The sequence below is a fragment of the Aedes albopictus genome, chromosome 3, assembly GCF_035046485.1.
Source record: "Aedes albopictus strain Foshan chromosome 3, AalbF5, whole genome shotgun sequence".
NCBI lineage: Eukaryota > Metazoa > Arthropoda > Insecta > Diptera > Culicidae > Aedes > Aedes albopictus.
The window spans coordinates 160,556,397-160,576,535 of record NC_085138.1 but is presented as its reverse complement, the minus strand read 5'-3'; the positions used below and the strand labels follow the sequence as shown (position 1 = coordinate 160,576,535).

Here is a 20,139-nt window from a genome sequence, read left to right as displayed (position 1 = left end):
GTTGTCGACCGGTCGTCGATGAAGCCAGCTTGATAACTTCTCACATTACAAATGGTCGCCTGGTGTTGTGATGTGTAGGACTTTTCACGTTGTGATATTGTTCGTGCAGTTGAAAATCGGAATTTTTGACACGCGAAAATCGATTTTTCTCCTAAACCGTGTGTCGGACGTACGTCGGGCACAGTGCGCTGGATAGAGGACCAGGTCCGCTGTCCAGCGCACTACGTCCGACGTTAGGTTTCACGTATGGATTTTGAGAAAATACGATTGTCGGGTGTGGGGAAACTTCGGGTTTCAACCGCGACGACAATATTGTTGGCGTTGTCGGGTTGCCACACCAAACTGGCGATCTAGAAGATAGATTGTTTAGATCACCAATTCGAACGGGTGGCCATCTTGTTTTTTTTTGCAACACAACGCAACGGAGCGCGTTGTTGGGTTTCGGTGTATGTAGTTGATTCATCATAACCAAAAGTCCTAAAAGTTCCAAAAGTCAGCAAGTGAGTTGTTACGACAGGAACAAGAAGATAAGATGAAGAAGAACGAAATATTCATTCGAACAGTTTCAACAATTTATTCTCTGGTTGATATATTCCTAATTTATATTTCACAACCTTAACTTCGACTTATAAATGCACAGATGAGAATTTCATTCTCTATCTCACAAGGGACAACAAACTGTTAGAAGGTGGGTACTGCAATATGACGACGCCGGTATGCTACAGTAACTATAATGCACACACCTTCCCGGTTGACCGGAACTGAGGGTACATTGGCCATCCTGATGGAGTTCAATCGATTTCACTATGCTGAACGACTCCGATGCTGGTGCGACTCTGGACGATGATGATAGCAAAGGATTAACAAGCAATGTCCGAGGTGCTGGGCGTTGATAGTGAACGGAGTTCGTTTGCAGCGGTATGTAAGGTTGAGGAATGACTGGCTTGTAGCGAAGGGTTGATGCCGATGTCAAAGTCGGTCTTTGAATTACGAATTCGTGGTACGGTTGACGAACAGGGAGTTCAATTGATTTTATGATCTGGACATCACTTGAGGAACGGTAGTTGTTTTGAATGGGAATGGATCGCAGCGTTTGAAGAATGTTTTCCGACCCGGATGGAAGTTCGTCCAACTGGGCACCGTATATTGTAAGCTTCACAGGATCATCGTCGATTTCATTGCGAAGACTACGGTGTACTGGAAACAAGAAACTGGTAAGATGAAAAAAGTGTTGAAGAATTAAATGGTCTTACTTGATGCAGTTGCCACTGGCGTGAATTGGCTTCCATAAGGCTTCAATCGTTTATCTGATGCTATCAATCCAGGTAAAATGTACGATACTGTAAAGATATAGTTATCAGGAAATTACTCCAACCCCATCAAGACAAAATCAATAGAGTGTTATTGTTCATACCGAAATGGCTTTCGCTGGGGAAGTCTCCACGATTCACCACCGGGTGCAGATGGACATCGTTATCTCGCTCGTCGTCATCAAATCGACTATCCACGACCTTTTCCGTCCTGTTGAGTACAATCGATTCGATCCATCTGTAGTAGGAAGATACCCGAGTGGCCACAAACAAGTTTCCGGCTCCACCACACTCTCCGCCCAGAGTGTTCACTCCATACACGTAAGGAACGACGTTATCCCGTCGGAAGTTCGAGATGGGTCCTCCCGGTTCCACCCTACAAATGCCCGGTACCAAGTCAACGGGGTTTTCGCCGCAAACAAAGTCTCCGTTGAATCCACCGGGTAACTGCTGGGCGAACTGTGCGCTGTAGTTAGTATTACAGCGACCATTGTCCAGGTAGAACGCCGTGAGAATCTTCAACGGGACGTACGTCACGTGAGAAGCCGAAGACCCAGCTGAATCCGGTCCGTATCCGGAGTAGAACGCGATCGGTTCCGGAATTTTGTCTTTGTTCCAAATGCAGGATGGGGCCACAATCTGGTAGATCTTGTGAGGATTGTAGAATTTGTCCAGCCGCAGTACGGCAATGTCGTTGTAGTGCTTTCCGGAGACGAACCGTGGATGGCGAGTTATTCCTGTGATTTCGATAGGTTGCTCGTTGGCTACGATGTGGGTGGGCTGTTCATTGTCCCAGTTGGTGCAGGACGCGGATGTTATCACGTGTCGGTAGTCGATCAGGGCTCCACTGCAATGGTTGAAGGTCTTGCCGTCCCGAGTTAGTTCTACCTGTTGTAGAAGACGGTTAGTATTTGTTCGAATGAGAATTTGTACACTTGGCTTTGAACGATCTTTCAATGCAATGTTTGGATGAGAGCATTCAGAGATGAAAATCCCGAAGGACCCAATAGTTGATGGGAATGCACAGGTGGTATTTCTGCTTAAAGAGATTCCAAATTTTCAGGAAATTTTTATATGAGTTTCAGGAAGATTTCAGATGGACTCTAGGAAATTTAATGAAATTTATTGTTCGGCGTAGTTATCCCATGTTTCTTTATGAAAATTCACCGTCCAATGATCTTTTTGCCTTTCTCGTACACTAAGTGTACTGTTCACACCAAAAATGACTTTTTGATAGAAGGCCCGGAGGTTCGAGTCACATATACCAATCAACTCAGCTCGACGAATTGAGGTGATGTCTGTGTGCGTATGTGTGTGTGTGAGTATGTGTGTGTACAAAAAAAACTCTCATCACTTTTTGGCAGTAAACCTCAACCGATTTTAACGACCGAAGGTTCATTCGACGCGGAATCTGGTCCCATTGTTTTCTATTGAAAATGGTTCAGATCGGTTCAGCCGTTCCGGAGTTATGGCCAGTTAGGTGTTCCGGACCGATACCCTAGGAAGGGGTTAGATATGAAAATGCTACAAAACCATCATGCATGGTCACATCAGACACATCAGACCACGGCTGTTTCGATAACCTGATGAACGGTAAGCAGGAAAATAGTCTGAGGCTATATCTGAACCGGTAGTGTTCCGCAATCGGTTCCGGATGTCCCGCGGGAAGTGACCAAATATAAAAGTGAGCCAAATCCATGCATGCGACACATCAAATAGCGGCTTTTTCGATAACCTGATTAATAGTGAGCAGGAAAATAGCCTTAGATCCTGCAGAGACTACCGATAGTGTTCCGGGACCGGCTCCGGGTGTCTCGCCGGAAGTGGCCAAATATAAAAGTGAACCAAACACATGCATGTGACACATCAAATTACCACTTTCCCGATAACCTGATGAGAGGTAAGCAGGAAAATAGTCTCAGACCATATCTGCACCAGTAGCGTCCCGGAACCGGTTCTGGGTGTCCCGCCGGAAGTGACCAAAAATACAAGTGAGCTAAACACATGCATGCGACACATCAAATTGCCACTTTTTCGATAACCTGATGAACGGTAAGCAGGAAAATAGTCTTAGACTATATTTGAACCGGTAGTGTTCCGGAACCGGTTCCGGGTGTCCCGCCAGAAGTGACCAAATATAAAAGGTTAACAAACTCATGTATGCGACACATCAAATCACAGCTTTTTCTGAAGTCAGATAAACGGAAAACAGGAAATAGGCTTAAGACCATATCTGAACCTGTAGTGTTCCGGAACCGGTTCCGGGTGTTCCGCCGGCAGTGGCCAAATATTAAAGTGAACCAAAATTATGCATGCGACACATCAAATAGTGGCCTTTTCGATTACCTTATGAATGGTTAGCAAGAAAATAGGCTCAGACCACACTAAGAAGCAACCGGTAGTGTTCCGGAATGTTTCGGATGTTCCGCTGAAAGTACTCAAATATAAAAGTGAACCAAACCCTTGCATTTAACACATCCAATCGCGGCACTTCAGATAAACAGGTAATGGCTAGCAATAAATAGTTCAAATCATATTTGGAACAAATGGTATTATTCGGAACCGGTTTCGGGTATCTCGTCGAAAGAGATAGTACGTAAAAGAGAACCAAACCAATATTCACGATACATCAAACGGCTTTTTCGATAACCTTCTGAACGGTTAACGGTTTAAAATCTCAGATCGTATTTGGGAAAACTAGTAGTGTCTCGGAATTGGTTCCGGGTGTCTCTCGCTCTTTTTAGTCACCTGATGAACGGATAATAAGAAAATAGGCACAGTCCACATAAGTTACTACCGGTAGTGTAACTAATTCCAGGTGTTCCGCTGGAAGTGAACAAATAATATAACAGTGAATCAAACCTATGCATACGGCACATAAATAGCGGCTTAATGAACGGTTAGCATGAAAACAGGCGCAGACCACATTTAAACTACTGATAGTGTTCCGGAATCGGATCCGTGTGTCCCGCCGAATGTGGCGGGCCCCATGCATGGAACACATCAAACCATGACTTTATTGATAACCTGATGAATAATCAGCAAGAAAATAGGCTCAGACCACATTAGAGACTACCGGTGGGTGGTATAGCAGAAGCAACGATGGGCGCTTCGCCGGAATTACAGTTCTGCCCCTACGTTGAGCATAAGTGCCATCAATATGTTCCCCAATTAGATGATGACTTTGATGGAATTCTTACTTTTTCGAATAGAGTATTCAGGAACATTTCGACTTGCGTCGACGGAAAGATCATGAGTAAATATTCGACGAGAAAGGCACTATCACCACTAGGTGGATTAATCTGGGTTTTTATGTATACTTTCAGAAACCGCATTTGATTAGCACACCTTGTTCTATAGAAACAACAATCACTCCAACACACCGTCAATTTAATTTGTCCTATTTTCAATTTATTTGGCTAAAAATTTGACCCACAAATGATGAGAAGTGAGCAATTAGGAGTGAGAAGTTGGTGTATGCTGAGAGGAGTAACTAGTGAAAATTCGTAACTAGTGAAGAATAATGTGGGGCAGTGAGGAGTGAGGACTGAGCAGTGTAGAGCAGGGATGGGAACACTCACTTGGAAAGAGTTACACTCACTTGCTATTTGCTCAGCTTAGAAACGTGCTACCAATAAACGATGTATGGACGACTTTTGTCTAAAAGTTTGCCAAATAGAGTTAGGGTCGCACACGCATACCAAAGTCGTGACAGATCTGTGAAAGCGGCTCTCCGCGAGGTGAGTGTAATTTACATTCATCTCGTGGAGAGTTGCCTTCGCAGCTCCCTCACGAATTCCATGCATACATCGTTTATTGATTGCACGCTTCTGAGGTGAGAAAACTGTAAGTGAGTGTAACTCTTTGCAAGTGAGTGTTCCCATCCTTGGTGTAGAGTAAGGAGCAAGAAGTGAGCAGTCAGGACTGATCAGTAAGAAATGCGAAGCAGAGGGAAGTGAGAAGTGAGCAACAATCAGTGAGAAGTGAACTGAAAGTAATGATAAGAGAAGTAGTGAGGAGTGACATATAGACCCCAACATCCTACTAGGGTTAAAGTTAAAAAAAGCTACAGACGTTTTGTAATCGACTGCCATTTTGAATCGCAAATTTAGCAGTGTGCGCAACCACTGATTCCTAATCTGATCTCACCGCTAGAAAGCTGAAAATCTCAGCTTTTTAAAACATTAAAACTTTTAAGTATGCGTCGAACACAACAATGAGACATCAATGCTCATCTAATTTTGCAATGTTTCGAAAAGTAGAAAGGAAGAGTTCAGATTTGAACTCGGTGGTAGTTGCGAGCACAGTGAAAATAGCAATTTTATTTTTCAAAATAGCGGTCGATTACAAGATGGCAACCAAAATTTTTATCAATTTTGAATTAATGACCTAAAATTTCCTTCAATGGAAATGTGAAGGTTTGTACAATCCAAGAAACAATTCCATGGGTGGTTGAATTTCTTTGATTTTATTGCGGTTCTATTACAACGACCGCATAATACCTCCATCTTCAAGCCAGCCATCTTCTGCAGTGGTTTCAACCCCGGGATGCACGCCTGCAAGCCTCATGGGAGCCCCTAATCCCCTCGTCACAGTCGAGCCCTTCCTGCCAGCGATCCGCAGCCATCCCGGTCCTGTGTACGAGTGTGGAGAAGGGGTCTTCCAACCCGTCCTCGCAGGCAAGTACATTTCCGATGAACATACTTCCCTTCCGGTAACTCGCACCCCTTTTGGCAGTTCATCTTGCACTGGTTTTGGACCTAGAACAACAACGTGTCCCGAGATCATTTCAAACGACCGCATCATACCTCCATCTTCAAGCCAGCCATCTTCTGCAGTGGTTTCAACCCCGGGATGCACGCCTGCAAGCCTTATGGAAGCCCCTAATCTCCTCGTCACAGTCGAGCCCTTCCTGCCAGCGACCCGCAGCCATCCCGGTCCTGTGTACGAGTGTGGAGAAGGGGTCTTCCAAGCACCGTTTACAGGCGAGTACACTTGTAATCCCAGCAACTGTCTCTCTGTGCCCGTTGTTCCATATTCCAGAATTTCAAACACGCCATCGAATACCACGGTTACAAATCCGGTGTTTAATGATACCTTGCTGATTTATTATCAGAACGCTGGAGGAATGAACTGCGACGTTACCAAATACTACCTAGCAACATCCGACGGCTGCTACGATGTTGTAGTACTGACCGAAACCTGGCTTGATCCCCGAACCACATCCAGTTCGGTTTTCGGTCCCGATTACGAAGTATTTCGCTGCGACCGGAGCCCCAGAAACAGCCGCAAACTAACAGGTGGTGGTGTCCTCATAGCTGTGAAGAAGACACGCAGGGTCACCAATATCCAAAACGACCTATGGGGAAGCGTCGAGCAAGTGTGGGTTCGTATCCAGCTGTCAAACCGCTCTATCTTCCTTTGCGGAATCTACTTCCCGCCAGATCGTATACGTGATGAATCATTGATCGATACGCATAACCTGTCTATTATGTCAGTTGTCGAAACTGCCTCAGCTACGGATGAAATCATCGTCATTGGGGACTTCAACCTACCTGGAATTTCATGGCGGTCGTCCTGCAATGGGTTTCTCTATCCCGACGTCGAACACTCCTCTATACACAACGGTGCTTCCAAACTCCTCGATTGTTACAGTACCGCTACGTTAAGACAGATTAATCAAGTGACTAATGAAAACAACCGCTGTTTGGATTTATGTTTCGTTAGCGCTCAAGAAGAAGCTCCAGTTATTATCGAGGCTCCGTTACCTTTGGTCAAAGATGTCAATCACCACAAAGCGTTAGTTATCACACTCCATGATCACCAGATTAGCTTGGCGCAATCGATCAGTTCGGTTTTTTACGATTTTCGTAAAGCCGACCATCAGAGCATTATCGAATACCTGGCAGCTATTGACTGGAACGATGTTCTCGATGAACGTGACGTGGACATTGCAGCGCGGACTCTCTCGCACATTCTGGGACATATCGTCGATAGGCATGTGCCTAAAAAGATTCGCGCCAACAATGACCATCCATGGATATCTCGCGATCTGCGCAGGATGAAGACAACGAAACGAGCAGCACTTAAGCGTTATTCGAAATACCGGACCTTCTCTCTCCGTGAGCACTATACCAGACTGAACTCGGCGTACAAGGTCGCTAGTCGTCTGTGTTTTAATCGATATCAGCGCAAAATTCAGCAAAATCTGAAGTCCAAACCGCAGGAGTTTTGGAGGTTCGTGAATGAGAAGAGGAAAGAATCTGGTCTTCCTACGACGATGACTTTGGACGAAAATGTGGCATCCACACCAGACACTATTTGCCAGCTTTTTGCAGAAAAGTTCTCCAGCATTTTCTGCAATGAAACTCTTCCGGCAGCGATTCATTGGCGTAGCTAGGGGGGGTTCCAGGGGTGCCTGGCACCCCCTAGAATAAATTTGGCACCCCTTAGAGTTTTTCCTTGAGTCACCTAAAATTTAGAGTTTCACACAATAATTTTTAATATTTATTAAAGGCACATTTGAATAAAACTAAACACACCCGGAATTACTTATACACCTGTTGCACGTCTTGGCGTTTTGGATATTGGTAAGAACAATCAACAGACTTCTCCATGGATTCCTCCAGTAACACCTTTATCTATTCAAAAAATGATTTTTATAGGCTTCCTTTATGGATTCCTTCCGATATTTTTTTAATAAACTTCTCTCAGGATTCTCCAGGCAGTTCAGATGGGGTTGTACATACTATAAATTTCAGCGGAGATTGATCCAGCAATTTCTCATAGTATTTCTTTCGAAATTCTTACTATGGTACTTCTTGGAATTCTTCTAGGGATTCTTCTAAAAATTTATCTTGGGATTTCTTCAGGAAGTCCTGGTGGGGTTTTCAGGACAATCTTCCTGGGATTCTTTCAGAAGTTTATTCCGGTGATTCTTCCAGGAATTCCTTCAGAGATTTTATTCAGAGATTCTTCCAGAAATTCCTCATGAAATTCCTACAGAAGCTTATATTGGCCTTCCTCCGGCTGGGATTCCAGCAAGTTCTCTTAGAGCTCCTCCAATAATTCTCACTGTGAAACCTTAAGGAATTCTACTAGGGAAGTTCTTTCGGAAATTCTTCCAGAAAATCATCCTGGGATTTTTCTAAAAAATCCTTCGGTGATTCTTCCAGAGATTTCTTCAAGGATTTAACCAGGACTTCGTCCAGAGTTTATTTCAGAAATTCCGCAGGGGATTTCACCAAGAACTTCTACTGGCCTTCCTCCATGAATTCCGGCTGGAATTCTTTAAGCACTTCCCATTATAACTCCTTCAGAAATACTTCTAGGGATTTCACCTGGCATATTTATATGCTGCAATACTTTCGGGAAATCTTTCTGAGATTCCTAAAAAAAATTCCTCCTGCGATTCTATCAGGGATTCCTCCAGTATACTTCTACCGATTCTTTCAAGGAGAACTGTAGGTATTCCTCCGGGCACTTGGTAGAGGAACTTCTTTTAGGATACCCCCGGCATTCCAGATTCAAGGATTTCTCTAGAATTTACTTCTATGATACCTCCCTGAATTCTAGGAATTCCTCCAGATCCACGCTTCCCAAACTCCCAAGATCCGCTTCCCAATTTTGGGAAGCGCTGCTCCAGTTATTCCAAGAATACCTCAAACAACTCCTCCTAAAGTTCTTCCAATTCCTTCAGAAATTCTTACTATGATACGTCCAGATATTCTTCTTGTGATTTCTTTACGAATTTATCCTAGCATTATAGCTGGAATTCTTCCGAGAAATCTTCCTGATATTTCTTCAGAAATTCCTCGCGATTCCTTCAGGACCTTCTCTAAAGATTCTTCCAGAATACCTCTACCGGTTCTTGCAGGGACTTCTCTTGGCATTCCAAGGATTTTTTCTTCCGATTCCGCCAGGCATTCCTGATTGGGTTTCTCTATAACTATACAACCTCCAGCAATACATCCTAGGATTTCTGCTGAGATTTCTACAATGATACACCCCAGAATTCTTTTAACAATACCTCCTGAGATTTTTCCTGTGATTTCTTCAGAAGCTCTCCGGTGATCCTCCAGGCATTTTTGTGGAAGATATTTTATGCAAGAATTCTCTCATAAATTTCTCACGGGATTTCTCCAGGAACTCCACTTGGTCTTCCTCCAAGAATTTCAGCTGGATTTCTCAAGCAGTCCCTACTGTGGTTCTTCCAGCAATTCCTCCTAGGACTCCTCCAGATTTCTTACTGTTATATCTTCCGTTATTTTTTCTAGGAGTTATTCTAAGAATTTCTCCAGGGATTCCTTCAAAAGTTGCTGGGATTCTTCAAGGCAATCTTTCTAGGAGCATTGCAGAAGTACCTTCAGTGTTTCCTCCTGGAAATCCTAAAGGTTTTCCTGGAATTTCTCCAAATATTTCTTATTGAACTATTCCAGGAAATCCTCTTGACTTTCATCCAGGAATTCCTCCTGGGATTCCATAAGCGATTCCTGCTTATATGTAGAATTAGCATAAGTGAAAATACACAATAACAAAAATAAAAAAAAAAGATTCCTGCTGCTTCTAATGTTTCAGGAATGCCTCTTGTAGGTCTCGTCAAGAAATTCTCACGATGATACCTGCAGGAATCCCTCTAGGGAATTCTCCTGCCCTTCTAGCTAGGATTCTTCTAGGCAGTGTTCCTAGGATAGTTCCAGAAATGCCTTTGATCCTTCAAGGGATTTCCTGGAACTTCTCTTGGGCTTCTTAAAGGAATTCCAGTAGATATCTCTAGAGGAATCCCTAATTGAATTTCGGGAATAGTTGGTATTTCCAGAGAAATCCTAGAAGGTATTACTAGAGAAATCTCTAGTGAAATATCATAATTAATTAGAAACCACAGAATGTTGCTAATTGACAAATTGAGAGATGAATTAGCGAAAAAAATCGCGTTCTGGTGAGATTCGAACCTACGACTCCGTATTCGCTATACCGTAGTATGACCATTTATTTGAGGATTCCTTTGACAAGGTTATTTTTCTTTTTTTTTTGAAAATTTCTGTGGTAGTTTCATTAGAATTTCATCAGCAATTTGTTTGGATTTTTTTTGCTTAATTTCAATGGCTATTCCTCTGAAATTATATCATCAATTTCTTTTTCAGTTATTTTGCGGATTTATTAGGCAATTTTATTGTGATTATTTTTGAAATTCTTTATGATTTAACTGTATTTATATTTATTGCTTCCGAAAGTTGCTGAATTGGAAAATCTAAAATTCTCAACTGTTCTTGGTCAAAGAAAATCCCATGAAATTCACGAAAAACTTACTGACAAAATTCCCAAAGAAATTGTCGGAAAAAAACCATCAAAATTACATTAGAGCTTTCAAAGTAGTTGCCAAAAGAATTCATATAAGAATTACCAGAGGAATTCCTGAATAAAAAATATTTAGACTTTTTAAGGAAATTGGCCAAATAAAATCTCAAAATAAATTGCCGAAATATTCTATATATTATTAAAAAAAAAAAAAAAACAAATAAATTAATTCCAAGAAATTTTCAAAGAATTTTCCGAAAGCATTAAAGGAATTTATGAAGAAAATTTAAAAAGAACCCCAAAAGTAATTTCCGTAGAATCACCGTGACAGAATTTTTAAAGAACCGCCAAAGTTTTTCAAGTTCAAAAAATTCAAATAAATTCCCGAAATCACTAAGAAATTTGCCGAATCAATTTCCAAAGGAATTACCAAAGAAGTTCCCAAAAGTAATAATCGAAGTAGCCAAAATTTTCGAATGTTATTGCTGATGAAACTCCCGAATAAATGTTCAATGTAAGTAACATCGGAATTGCCGAAGGTATTCCGGAATCATCTGCTGCAGGAATTCCTTACATAAAAACTGAAGAAATCTAAAAGAAAGTGTCTGAAGATTTTCAATAAGATTATAGAACCGATTTATGAAAGACTTTCCAAAGGAGTTTTCGAAGGAATTGGCGAAGGAATACCGAATAGTATAAATAATAAAAAATCCAAAAAAGGGACGAAAATCCAAAAAAAGCAGAATGACTTGCCGAAGATATTAAAAAAATGTGTGGAAGTTCCCAGAGGCATAGTCGAATGGCTTCACTAAAAGAATTCCCTAAGGAATTGCCTGAAGAATAATTGGAGAATTTTTAAAAGCAAATATCAATAGAATTGCTGACATTAACAAAACTGACATTAAAAAAATCAGCTTTACACAGCATTTCATTCACCAGATATATTAATATATCATATGGTAATTACCAATCCAGTCGAAATCGGAATTTGGTGCGAACATCAGGATTCCGATGAGAAAAATCGATGTCTCGCATCAAATTCCGGATTTCAACTGGATTGATAATATGTTACTGAAGCTTCAGAATGGAACTCAGGATAATCGAGTGCGAATTTTGTAGTTTTGAGAATCATACTCACAATTTTTCTGTAAAAGCATTTTCTTGTCCACATGGTAATATTCAACTAATTAAGAAAAAAACGCTTTTTAGCCATTAATTTTGTGGCCAAGCCTCTTGAAATTTTAAGTATTTATATTTCTTAAAATTGTTCTTGAAAGCTATTTTTATAAGGGTTGTTATCATGCAATAAAACAAAGAGGATGTCACAATGAATACAAGTTACACGCAAATTTGTGGATATTTTATAGTTTCCGAGATTTACACGTCTAATAATTAATTCGAAAATGTATTCTAATGGACCTGATTGATTTCAATCCACAAAACAGGTGTTGTCGCGTTAAATACTTAAGTTCAAACTGAAAATACAAATTCTATTTTCCCGCGACGCAGTATATCATTATACTAAAAAATTGAGGTCGGATCGGTTTTTCCTTTAAAAAAAGCAACCTGAGAGCCACTGAAACTGGCACCCCCTAGGCACCCCCTAGGAAAAAATCCTAGATACGCCAATGCAGCGATTATTGCTGAGGCAGCAAATAATGTTCCTTTGGTAGAGGACACTTGGGCCAACTTTGTTGTCGATGCGACAATGATTTGCGATGCGGCTGCGCGGTTAAAAACATCCACGAAACCCGGGCCGGATGGAATTCCTTCTGATTTTCTGAAAAAGCACATTGAAAGTTTGCTGATTCCCATACTGCACGTGTTTAATCTGTCGTTGTCCAATGGAGTGTTCCCATCAATTTGGAAGACGTCTACGATGTTCCCTGTGTACAAGAAAGGCGACCGGCAAAATGTCAACAACTATCGGGGTATTTCGTGTCTATGCGCGATCTCTAAACTGTTTGAATTAGTTTTGATGGACCCACTGCTGTCTCATTGTAAACAATACCTGAACGAAACGCAACACGGATTCATCCCGGGCAGATCCACCGCTACTAATCTCCTGTGCCTCACATCTGATATTGCTGACAGCTTTGCCGAAAAATCGCAGACAGATGTCATCTATACCGACTTGTCCGCGGCCTTCGACAAAATTAACCACGCCATCGCAACTGCTAAATTAGAGAGACTCGGCTTAACCGGCAACCTTCTGCGTTGGTTTGAATCGTATCTTACTATGCGTAAACTTAGCGTCTCCGTAGGCGATTGCCAATCCACCGAGTTCTTGGCAACATCCGGAATTCCCCAAGGAAGTCACCTAGGGCCTCTGATTTTCCTACTCTACTTTAATGACGTGAACCGCATGCTGCGATGTCCTCGGCTGTCATACGCGGACGATATGAAGCTTTACCTTTTAATCCGTTCCATCTCTGACGCCTTGAAGCTTCAAGAAGATATCGATTCTTTCGCAACATGGTGCGCATTAAATCGGATGGTTGTGAACCCAAGTAAATGTTCGGTGACCTCGTTCTCCCGAATAAGCCAACCAATTCAGTTCAACTACAAGCTCCGTGACGCAACAATCCAACGCATCGATCAAGTGAAAGATCTTGGAGTAATCCTGGATACTAAGCTTACGTTTAAGCACCATGTCGCATATATCGTTGACAAAGCGTCCAGGACCTTAGGATTCATTTTTCGTATCGCCAAGGACTTCACCGACGTTTACTGTTTGAAATCCCTGTATTGCTCCTTGGTCCGTTCAACCCTCGAATACTGCTCTGCTGTTTGGTATCCGCATTATCAGAATGGTTCTAACAGAATCGAATCAGTGCAGCATCGTTTCATCCGCTATGCGCTCCGTCTGCTTCCATGGCGTGATCCGCTCCGGTTACCAAGCTACAACAATCGATGTCAGTTGATTCGACTCGAAACTCTCCAATCGCGCAGGGATATGGCAAAGGCTATGCTTATTGCCGACACTTTGCAGGGAAGAGTCGATTGCCCTGCCATTCTGGAAGCGGTTGACTTGAACGTTCGTCCTAGGGCCCTTCGGAGCAACGCGATGCTTAGATTGCCTTTCCGACGAACCAATTACGGTCAACACACGTCGCTGATTGGATTGGAACGTGCGTTCAATAGAGTTGGCCACCTTTTCGACTTCCACTTGTCCCGCCAAACGATGCGCCAAATATTCCGCAGATATTTTACGAACAATAACGAACTGTGATTTTATATGTTTTTTTTTTTTTGTTACGGTATTTGACTTTTGCGCATTTTTGTTCCTGTTTTGTCTTGTATTTTAAATGCAGTTTTGTTTTTAGTTTTTATAGTTATGTATTAGTTATAAGAGGCCATCATTGGGGCATAAGATGTCTGTTGATGTTAATAATAAATTAATTAAAATTACAATATTTGGCTATTGCTCACTATTTGATGCAAGGGGTTTCCAGCAAGTTTTTTTTGTAAGAAGTAATCAATGATTACTTTCGATTTCTCTGAGTTATCAGGTAATGACAAGTAATCATTAGTGGAGCGGACCTGGTGTGGTGGTTAGAACACTTGACTATCACGCCGAGGACCTGGGATCGAATCCCACTCCCGACATACCCACAAAATGTGGGTTCTTCCTTCGGAAGGGAAGTAAAACGTGGGTCCCGAGATGAACTAGCCTAGGGTTAAAAATCTCGTTAATACAGACAAAAAAAAATCATTAGTAATCCGAAGTGATCAATGGTAATCAGATGTAATAAATGATAATCTGATGTAATAATTAATAATCAGATGTAATCAATGGTAATATGACAAACATAGGTAATCTGAGTAATCAGTAGTAATCTTGAGTAATCAATAGTAATCTTGGTAATCAAGGAAATCACATGTAGTCATGGTAATCATAAGTAATCATTAATAATCCGAGGTAATCAATGGTAACCAGAAGTAATTAATGGTAATCAAATGTAATCAACTAGGTAACCAACGGTATAACCAAACAAATTAATCAGGAGTAATCATATGACAAACATAGGTAATCTGAGTAATCAGTAGTAATCTTGAGTAATTAATAGTAATCTTGGTAATCATTAAGTAATCATAGTAATCACAGTAATCAATGAGTAATCAGAGTAATTTTTTCGGTAGTGACAGGTAATCAATTTATTTGGAAACCTCTTGATTTGATGACTACTTGTTATCGAAAGCATTGATAAAGGGTTTTATAGCATTTTTATTTAGGCTATTCATAAAATAAAAACTTAAGAGTAAACCAATTTTTCAATATGGGAAATTTATTACCGTTTTAAACTGACAGATCTCTCAACAGATGTCGTTTTATTCGATTAGTAACGATACCTATTGGTAGCTGGTCAGAAGCCAGCTGACAACACTGGGCATCTTGTTTACATTCGAATTTTGCTAACTATGGATGTCGGGCGTCGGAATATTGAATAATTAGAGAACATGAATGGAAAATAACAATTTCATGATGATGATATTCACCGTACTCGAGGCGCATTAATTTTGTTTTATTCTTCGACTATCTTAATATTCACGGTAAATTGAAATGCGCATAAGCCTCAGAGCACAGTAACTTCTGAGATATTACTTTGAAATTATTGCTTCTTGGTTGCGAATGATATTTCCTCCTGACTTAGGATGTCACAACATGACTTTTTGATATATTACACAATAAATAAGGTGTATCTCGATGAAAATTCATAATTTTTGTCACTTTGTCAGCCTCATGGGAAGCGAGGGGTGCACCAATTTAACCCAACCTCGGCCATACTCTCGGTTATTTGTGTACTGTGCCGCTCTCGTTTAGTATAGTTTATTTAGTATACTTTGTTTGAAAACAACATCAAGTTAATTTGTCCCATGTTCAATTTAAACGCATGAAAAACTGTCCCACAAATGATAAGGAGCAAGTCGAGTGAGAAGTGAGTAATCAGGAGAAAGGAGTTTGAAATGAAGAGTGAGGAGAGGCCGGTGTAGAATGTAGAGTGAACAGTGAGGATAAATTAATGAAGAGTCAAGAATGTTAAGCAGTCAGAAGTGAGACGAGAACAGTGTGAAGTTAGGAGTTAAGGAGAAACTTCAGAGAATACAAACATGGCTGCCACAATGGCCGACTTGGTCCCCTACTCACGTTTTCAAGAGCACCAATCTTGAAAATTTGTTAACAAATGCTTTCGATTTGTAAAAGCTGCCTCTTTTTGGAAGTGAGCAAAGCCAGGAAAAACAAGTGCGGCTTGGCTCGATGCTTTGTTCGTCAGATTTGTGCCTCTAAAGTTTGTATGAAAAATCCCAATGGGATTTCTTGATGTTTCACCTTAACAGTGAAAAGTGCGAATGGAGCTTCAATGAATGATCAGAGTGAAAAGTGTACAATGAAGAATAGATAGTGAGAAGTAAGCAGTGTAGAGTGAGGAGCAAATGAGTAGTCCGGAATGAGCACTAAGGGTTACGGATGGGAACACTCACTTGCAAAGAGTTACACTCACTTGCAGTTTTCTCAGCTCAGAAGCGTGCAATCAAAAAACTATGTATGGATGACTTGTGCACACGCATACCGTATTCGTGAGTGAGCTGCGAAGGTAACTCTCCACGAGATGAATGTAATTTACACTCACCTCGTGGAGAGTCGCTTTCACAGCTCTGTCACGACATTGGGATTCGTGAGCGACCCCTACTCTATTCGACAAAGTTTGAGACAAAACCACAAGGCACAAGTCGCCCATACATCGTTTCTTGATTGCACGCTTTTGAGCTGAGTAGATTTCAAGTGAGTGTTCCCATCCCTGCTAAGGGATAATAAGCAGTGAAAAGTGAGTAGTTGGCAGCAAAGAGTGATAAATGAGTGAGAAGTAAACTGTAAGGAATGATCAGTTATGTAGTGGAAAGTGCAAAGTGAGCAATGAAGAATGAGTAATGAAGAATGAGCAACAAAGAGTCAGAAGTGATAAGTGCAAAATGATAAGTTTAAAATGAACACGTCATAACAAAACTAATGTATTGTACTTTAAATATTCTAGATTTGTAATATAGCAGCTTTTGAATTCAATGATTTAATGATTTTTTTACTGCCCAAGTGGCCTTAGTCATAAAATTGAAATATGAATTATTTATACAAAGAATAACATTGATATTCGCAAATTCGAATCGTACACCTTAAATATCATCTTTGAAACTACATAAAAATGTATTTTGCTAGAAAAGGGCAGAAAGAAGAGTGAAGAGAGTATCGAGAAGAGAGAAGAGAGAGGAGAGAAGTGAGAAAAGAGAAAAGAGAAGAGTGGTGGTCTTTGTAATTTCGTGGGGTTAGACTTCAGCTTCAGGGGTTGAATAGCAAATTGAGGAATTTTACAAGGGTTTCAGTGAATTTCACAGGGTGCTAGTGGACCAGGCTACTGGAAGAATTCAAAAAAGCTTCAGAGGAGCTTCAAGAGCTTTCAATTGTCTTTTAAGAAAGTTTTAGAAGATTCGCAGGGGTTTCAGTCCAGTTCAGGGCATGTTTTGCTTTCAAGAGATTTTTGGATGAGGCAGTTTGCAAATTTGGATTTCAGAAGATTTTTAGGACGGATTCAGAGGATCTTAGCGGGATTTATAAAGCTAGCAGAGGATCTCAGAGGAGTTTCAAGAGGCTAATGGGAGCTCAAATTTGTTTTGAGAAGTTTATAGGAGTTCTAGATGTTTTGGGCAACTTTACGAAGTTCAAAGGTGTTTCAGAAGGGTTTAGGGGGTATAAAAAGGTTACACTTCAGTTCAAGGAATTCCAGGACATTCTAAGAGTGTTTCAGAGAAATGCCAGAAGGTTCAATGGGGGCTTCAATCGGTTTAAATTGGCTCCAGGAGGGTGTTTGACATTGGCGTAAATATGGGGTGACCAGAGGAAGGGGGGCTGGTCTGGGCCCTTCAGAATCACGAGATTCAGGCGATAAGTATCTTCGGAGTATAAAAAATCCATATCAGCATGGCCATCCCCCCCCCCCTGGACCTATGACCTAGTTACGCTTTTGGTATTTGTGGGTAATTTAACCTTCCAAGACGCGCGCCATCTAGTAACCGAAACTGCACCGCGCTCGCACTGTATACGACGGGCGAGGTTTTTTGGTAGTGTTGTACTTTTTACAACAGCGCGCGTGCTGAAGGGTTCAAGACGATCCAAGGAGGTCTAGTTACAAGTAGCTAGTGAATTTCAACGATTTGAGGGTCTAACCTCCCTGACACATGTTTCAGAGTGGTAACAGAGGGGTTTGAGGGATTAGATTGATTTCAGTGGGGGTTTCAGAGTGGTTTCAGAGAGCTTCAGAACTTCAGAAGAGTCCAAGTGAGTTTTATGCAAATTCCAGAGGGACTGTAGGAAATTTCAATTAGGCTTCAGAGAGTTTTATAGAGTTTAAAGGGGCTTCAGTTACCCTCACGGGTTTCCTAGGATTTACAGGGGACTTAAGGGGATTTAAAGGATATTTCAGTTTCAGGGGAGTTTCGTGTAGGGTGGTTTCGGGAAGGGTTCCAGGTGCATTTCAGGGGTAGCAACAAGATAATTGCTAACTTACTGCTAAGTATAATTAGTTATGCTGGTAGATGGTATAACATAATCTTTGAGGATTTCATGAGGTGCCTTTAAACTGCCCCATACGTCCATTTCCACTTGTCGCCATCTTAAAAACGTGTTAAATGCTCCTCCTCATCACCTGTTATCCGTAATCCCACCATGAATCTCCTCTTACTCCATCAAAGTAATGGTATATGAATGGATGTTCTTAAATAGAACTTACGTTAATTAATTCTACTTAAATGGATGTTCAATAATAAGGTGGTGCAACCGCTGCGTTTATATGAACCGATACATACCCTAAAGAACGGCGAATTGTTTTGCGGAGTAATTCGGCTGTCGGAAAATTTTCTGGAAGATAAGCATTCCGACTGACGAGCGCACTCTGGAAGTACACAATGTTAAATTCTTCCCACTTAAATAACCGCATAACGAATCAAACTTACCCATAGGATCAACGCTTATATTGGCAATCGATCGAATCCAATCGGCGTAACTCGAAACTTTGGTGTAGATCCCAAATGACCCGTCCCAACACCCAGTACCAAACGACGTTACGCCCACCAGAAACGGAATGGCCTTATTGATGTCGGATAGTTCCACCTGAATAGGTCCACCGGAGTCCCCTTGGCAGGTGTCCTTCATGGGTGTTTTCGCGCAGAACTGGTCCGACGTAAGCCCCTTGAAGAGTGATCGCGGTCGAGGCAACTGTTTGTTGCACGAGTCGAAGTCGTAGTAGTCCAGCGTTGCCTTCTGTAGGGTTGTACTATGATCACCGGCTACGGTTAAAAATGCTCTGTTAAATGTTTCAATATCCTGCAGTTCAAAGCTAGCGACTTACCGTAATCTGTAACGCCAAACCCGGCAACCTGCAATCCCCCGGAAAACTGTTGAAGACCTGCTTTCGCCCACAAACAAATCGGACATATTGCCGCATCTAGTCGAGCATCCGATTCCAGCTCAATCAAAGCTATGTCGTAGTACTTCTGCGTACGTTTATAGCTTGGATGAGGGATGAATTTTCGAATCTTCACATCCTGCGCAAAACCATCGTCGTCCTTCGAACCAAGGTCGGTGTCTCCCAGTCGAACCGTATCCGGGAGGATGCTGAAATGAGATGGATGGTGATTATCTTCTAAGGGCAATGTTTAACGCAACAGTTCCTACCCCTTATCGTTGAACCCACAGTGACCAGCGGTGACAACATAGCGAGAAGAGATCAGAGAACCACCACATTCGTAGGCAACTTGACCCGTTGAGGGATTGGTCCATCCAATGGCAGCCTGCAGTGATAGAAGAATTCGCATTCAGTTAACTATTTTCATATGGGCCTATTTCGCAAATCAATTCAACTCCACACGTTTCTGATGGATACACGTAAGCTCACCATATGGGGAAATTCGCTTCGATATGCTCGGGATCCTCCCAGTATGAAGAAATTCAACGCACTTGAAACATCATTACTGTAGAAGCGATTTGGACAATCTGAAAAACAAGGAAGTTTCATTGTAGAGCTTGTTATTACGCTTGTTATTACGCTTAAGACCATTATTATACGCTAGGTTGTAACTAGTGGGCGATCCCTGCCCAGCACTGGTTAGACCCCCCTCCTTCAACTGCCTCAGGGTCGGCGTACGCGCTTGACTATCGCGGCCAAGGAAACACTCAAACACTTTGCTTGAACACAAACCCACTTTATTCTAGTTTTGCACTACAGGTACCTTTATTGATTCTCCCACTTTCTTAATTGCCTATCTCCTGCCTCACTATTCCTTCTCCTACGCAGTCGGCGGGGCCCCTTCTTCTAGTTTCGCTACTTCACCTTCTCCTTCGTCTCTCCTTTCGGTGTTCTTCGCTGTCGCCTTCCGTTGGGTTGGACGGCCGTTCGACGCAGTCCGAGTCGCGACTGATGGCGTGGCGCGTGAACTCTGGACTTACAAAATGGCCTCGCCTGGGTAGGCGGCGTCGGTTTGG

The 20,139-nt window shown here is 41.8% G+C and overlaps 2 protein-coding genes across 2 annotated transcripts; one reads left to right on the top strand and one right to left on the bottom strand.

The window, feature by feature from the left end:
- Window positions 1-532: 532 nt before the first annotated feature.
- On the bottom strand, window positions 533-19,495 carry LOC109401139 (serine protease 53). Its single transcript, XM_062858441.1, has 7 exons — window positions 19,333-19,495; window positions 19,007-19,272; window positions 18,612-18,944; window positions 18,465-18,550; window positions 1,415-2,198; window positions 1,254-1,340; window positions 533-1,197 (listed from the first exon to the last, which is right to left on the bottom strand). Exons 1-7 carry the CDS (start codon window positions 19,470-19,472, stop codon window positions 662-664), a joined length of 2,232 nt encoding a protein of 743 aa, XP_062714425.1. The 5' UTR covers window positions 19,473-19,495; the 3' UTR covers window positions 533-661.
- LOC134284268 (uncharacterized) lies at window positions 5,805-7,710 on the top strand. Its single transcript, XM_062843010.1, has 2 exons — window positions 5,805-5,993; window positions 6,048-7,710. The coding sequence occupies exons 1-2, from the start codon at window positions 5,878-5,880 to the stop codon at window positions 7,708-7,710; spliced, it is 1,779 nt and encodes a 592-aa protein (XP_062698994.1). The 5' UTR covers window positions 5,805-5,877.
- Window positions 19,496-20,139: the final 644 nt, after the last annotated feature.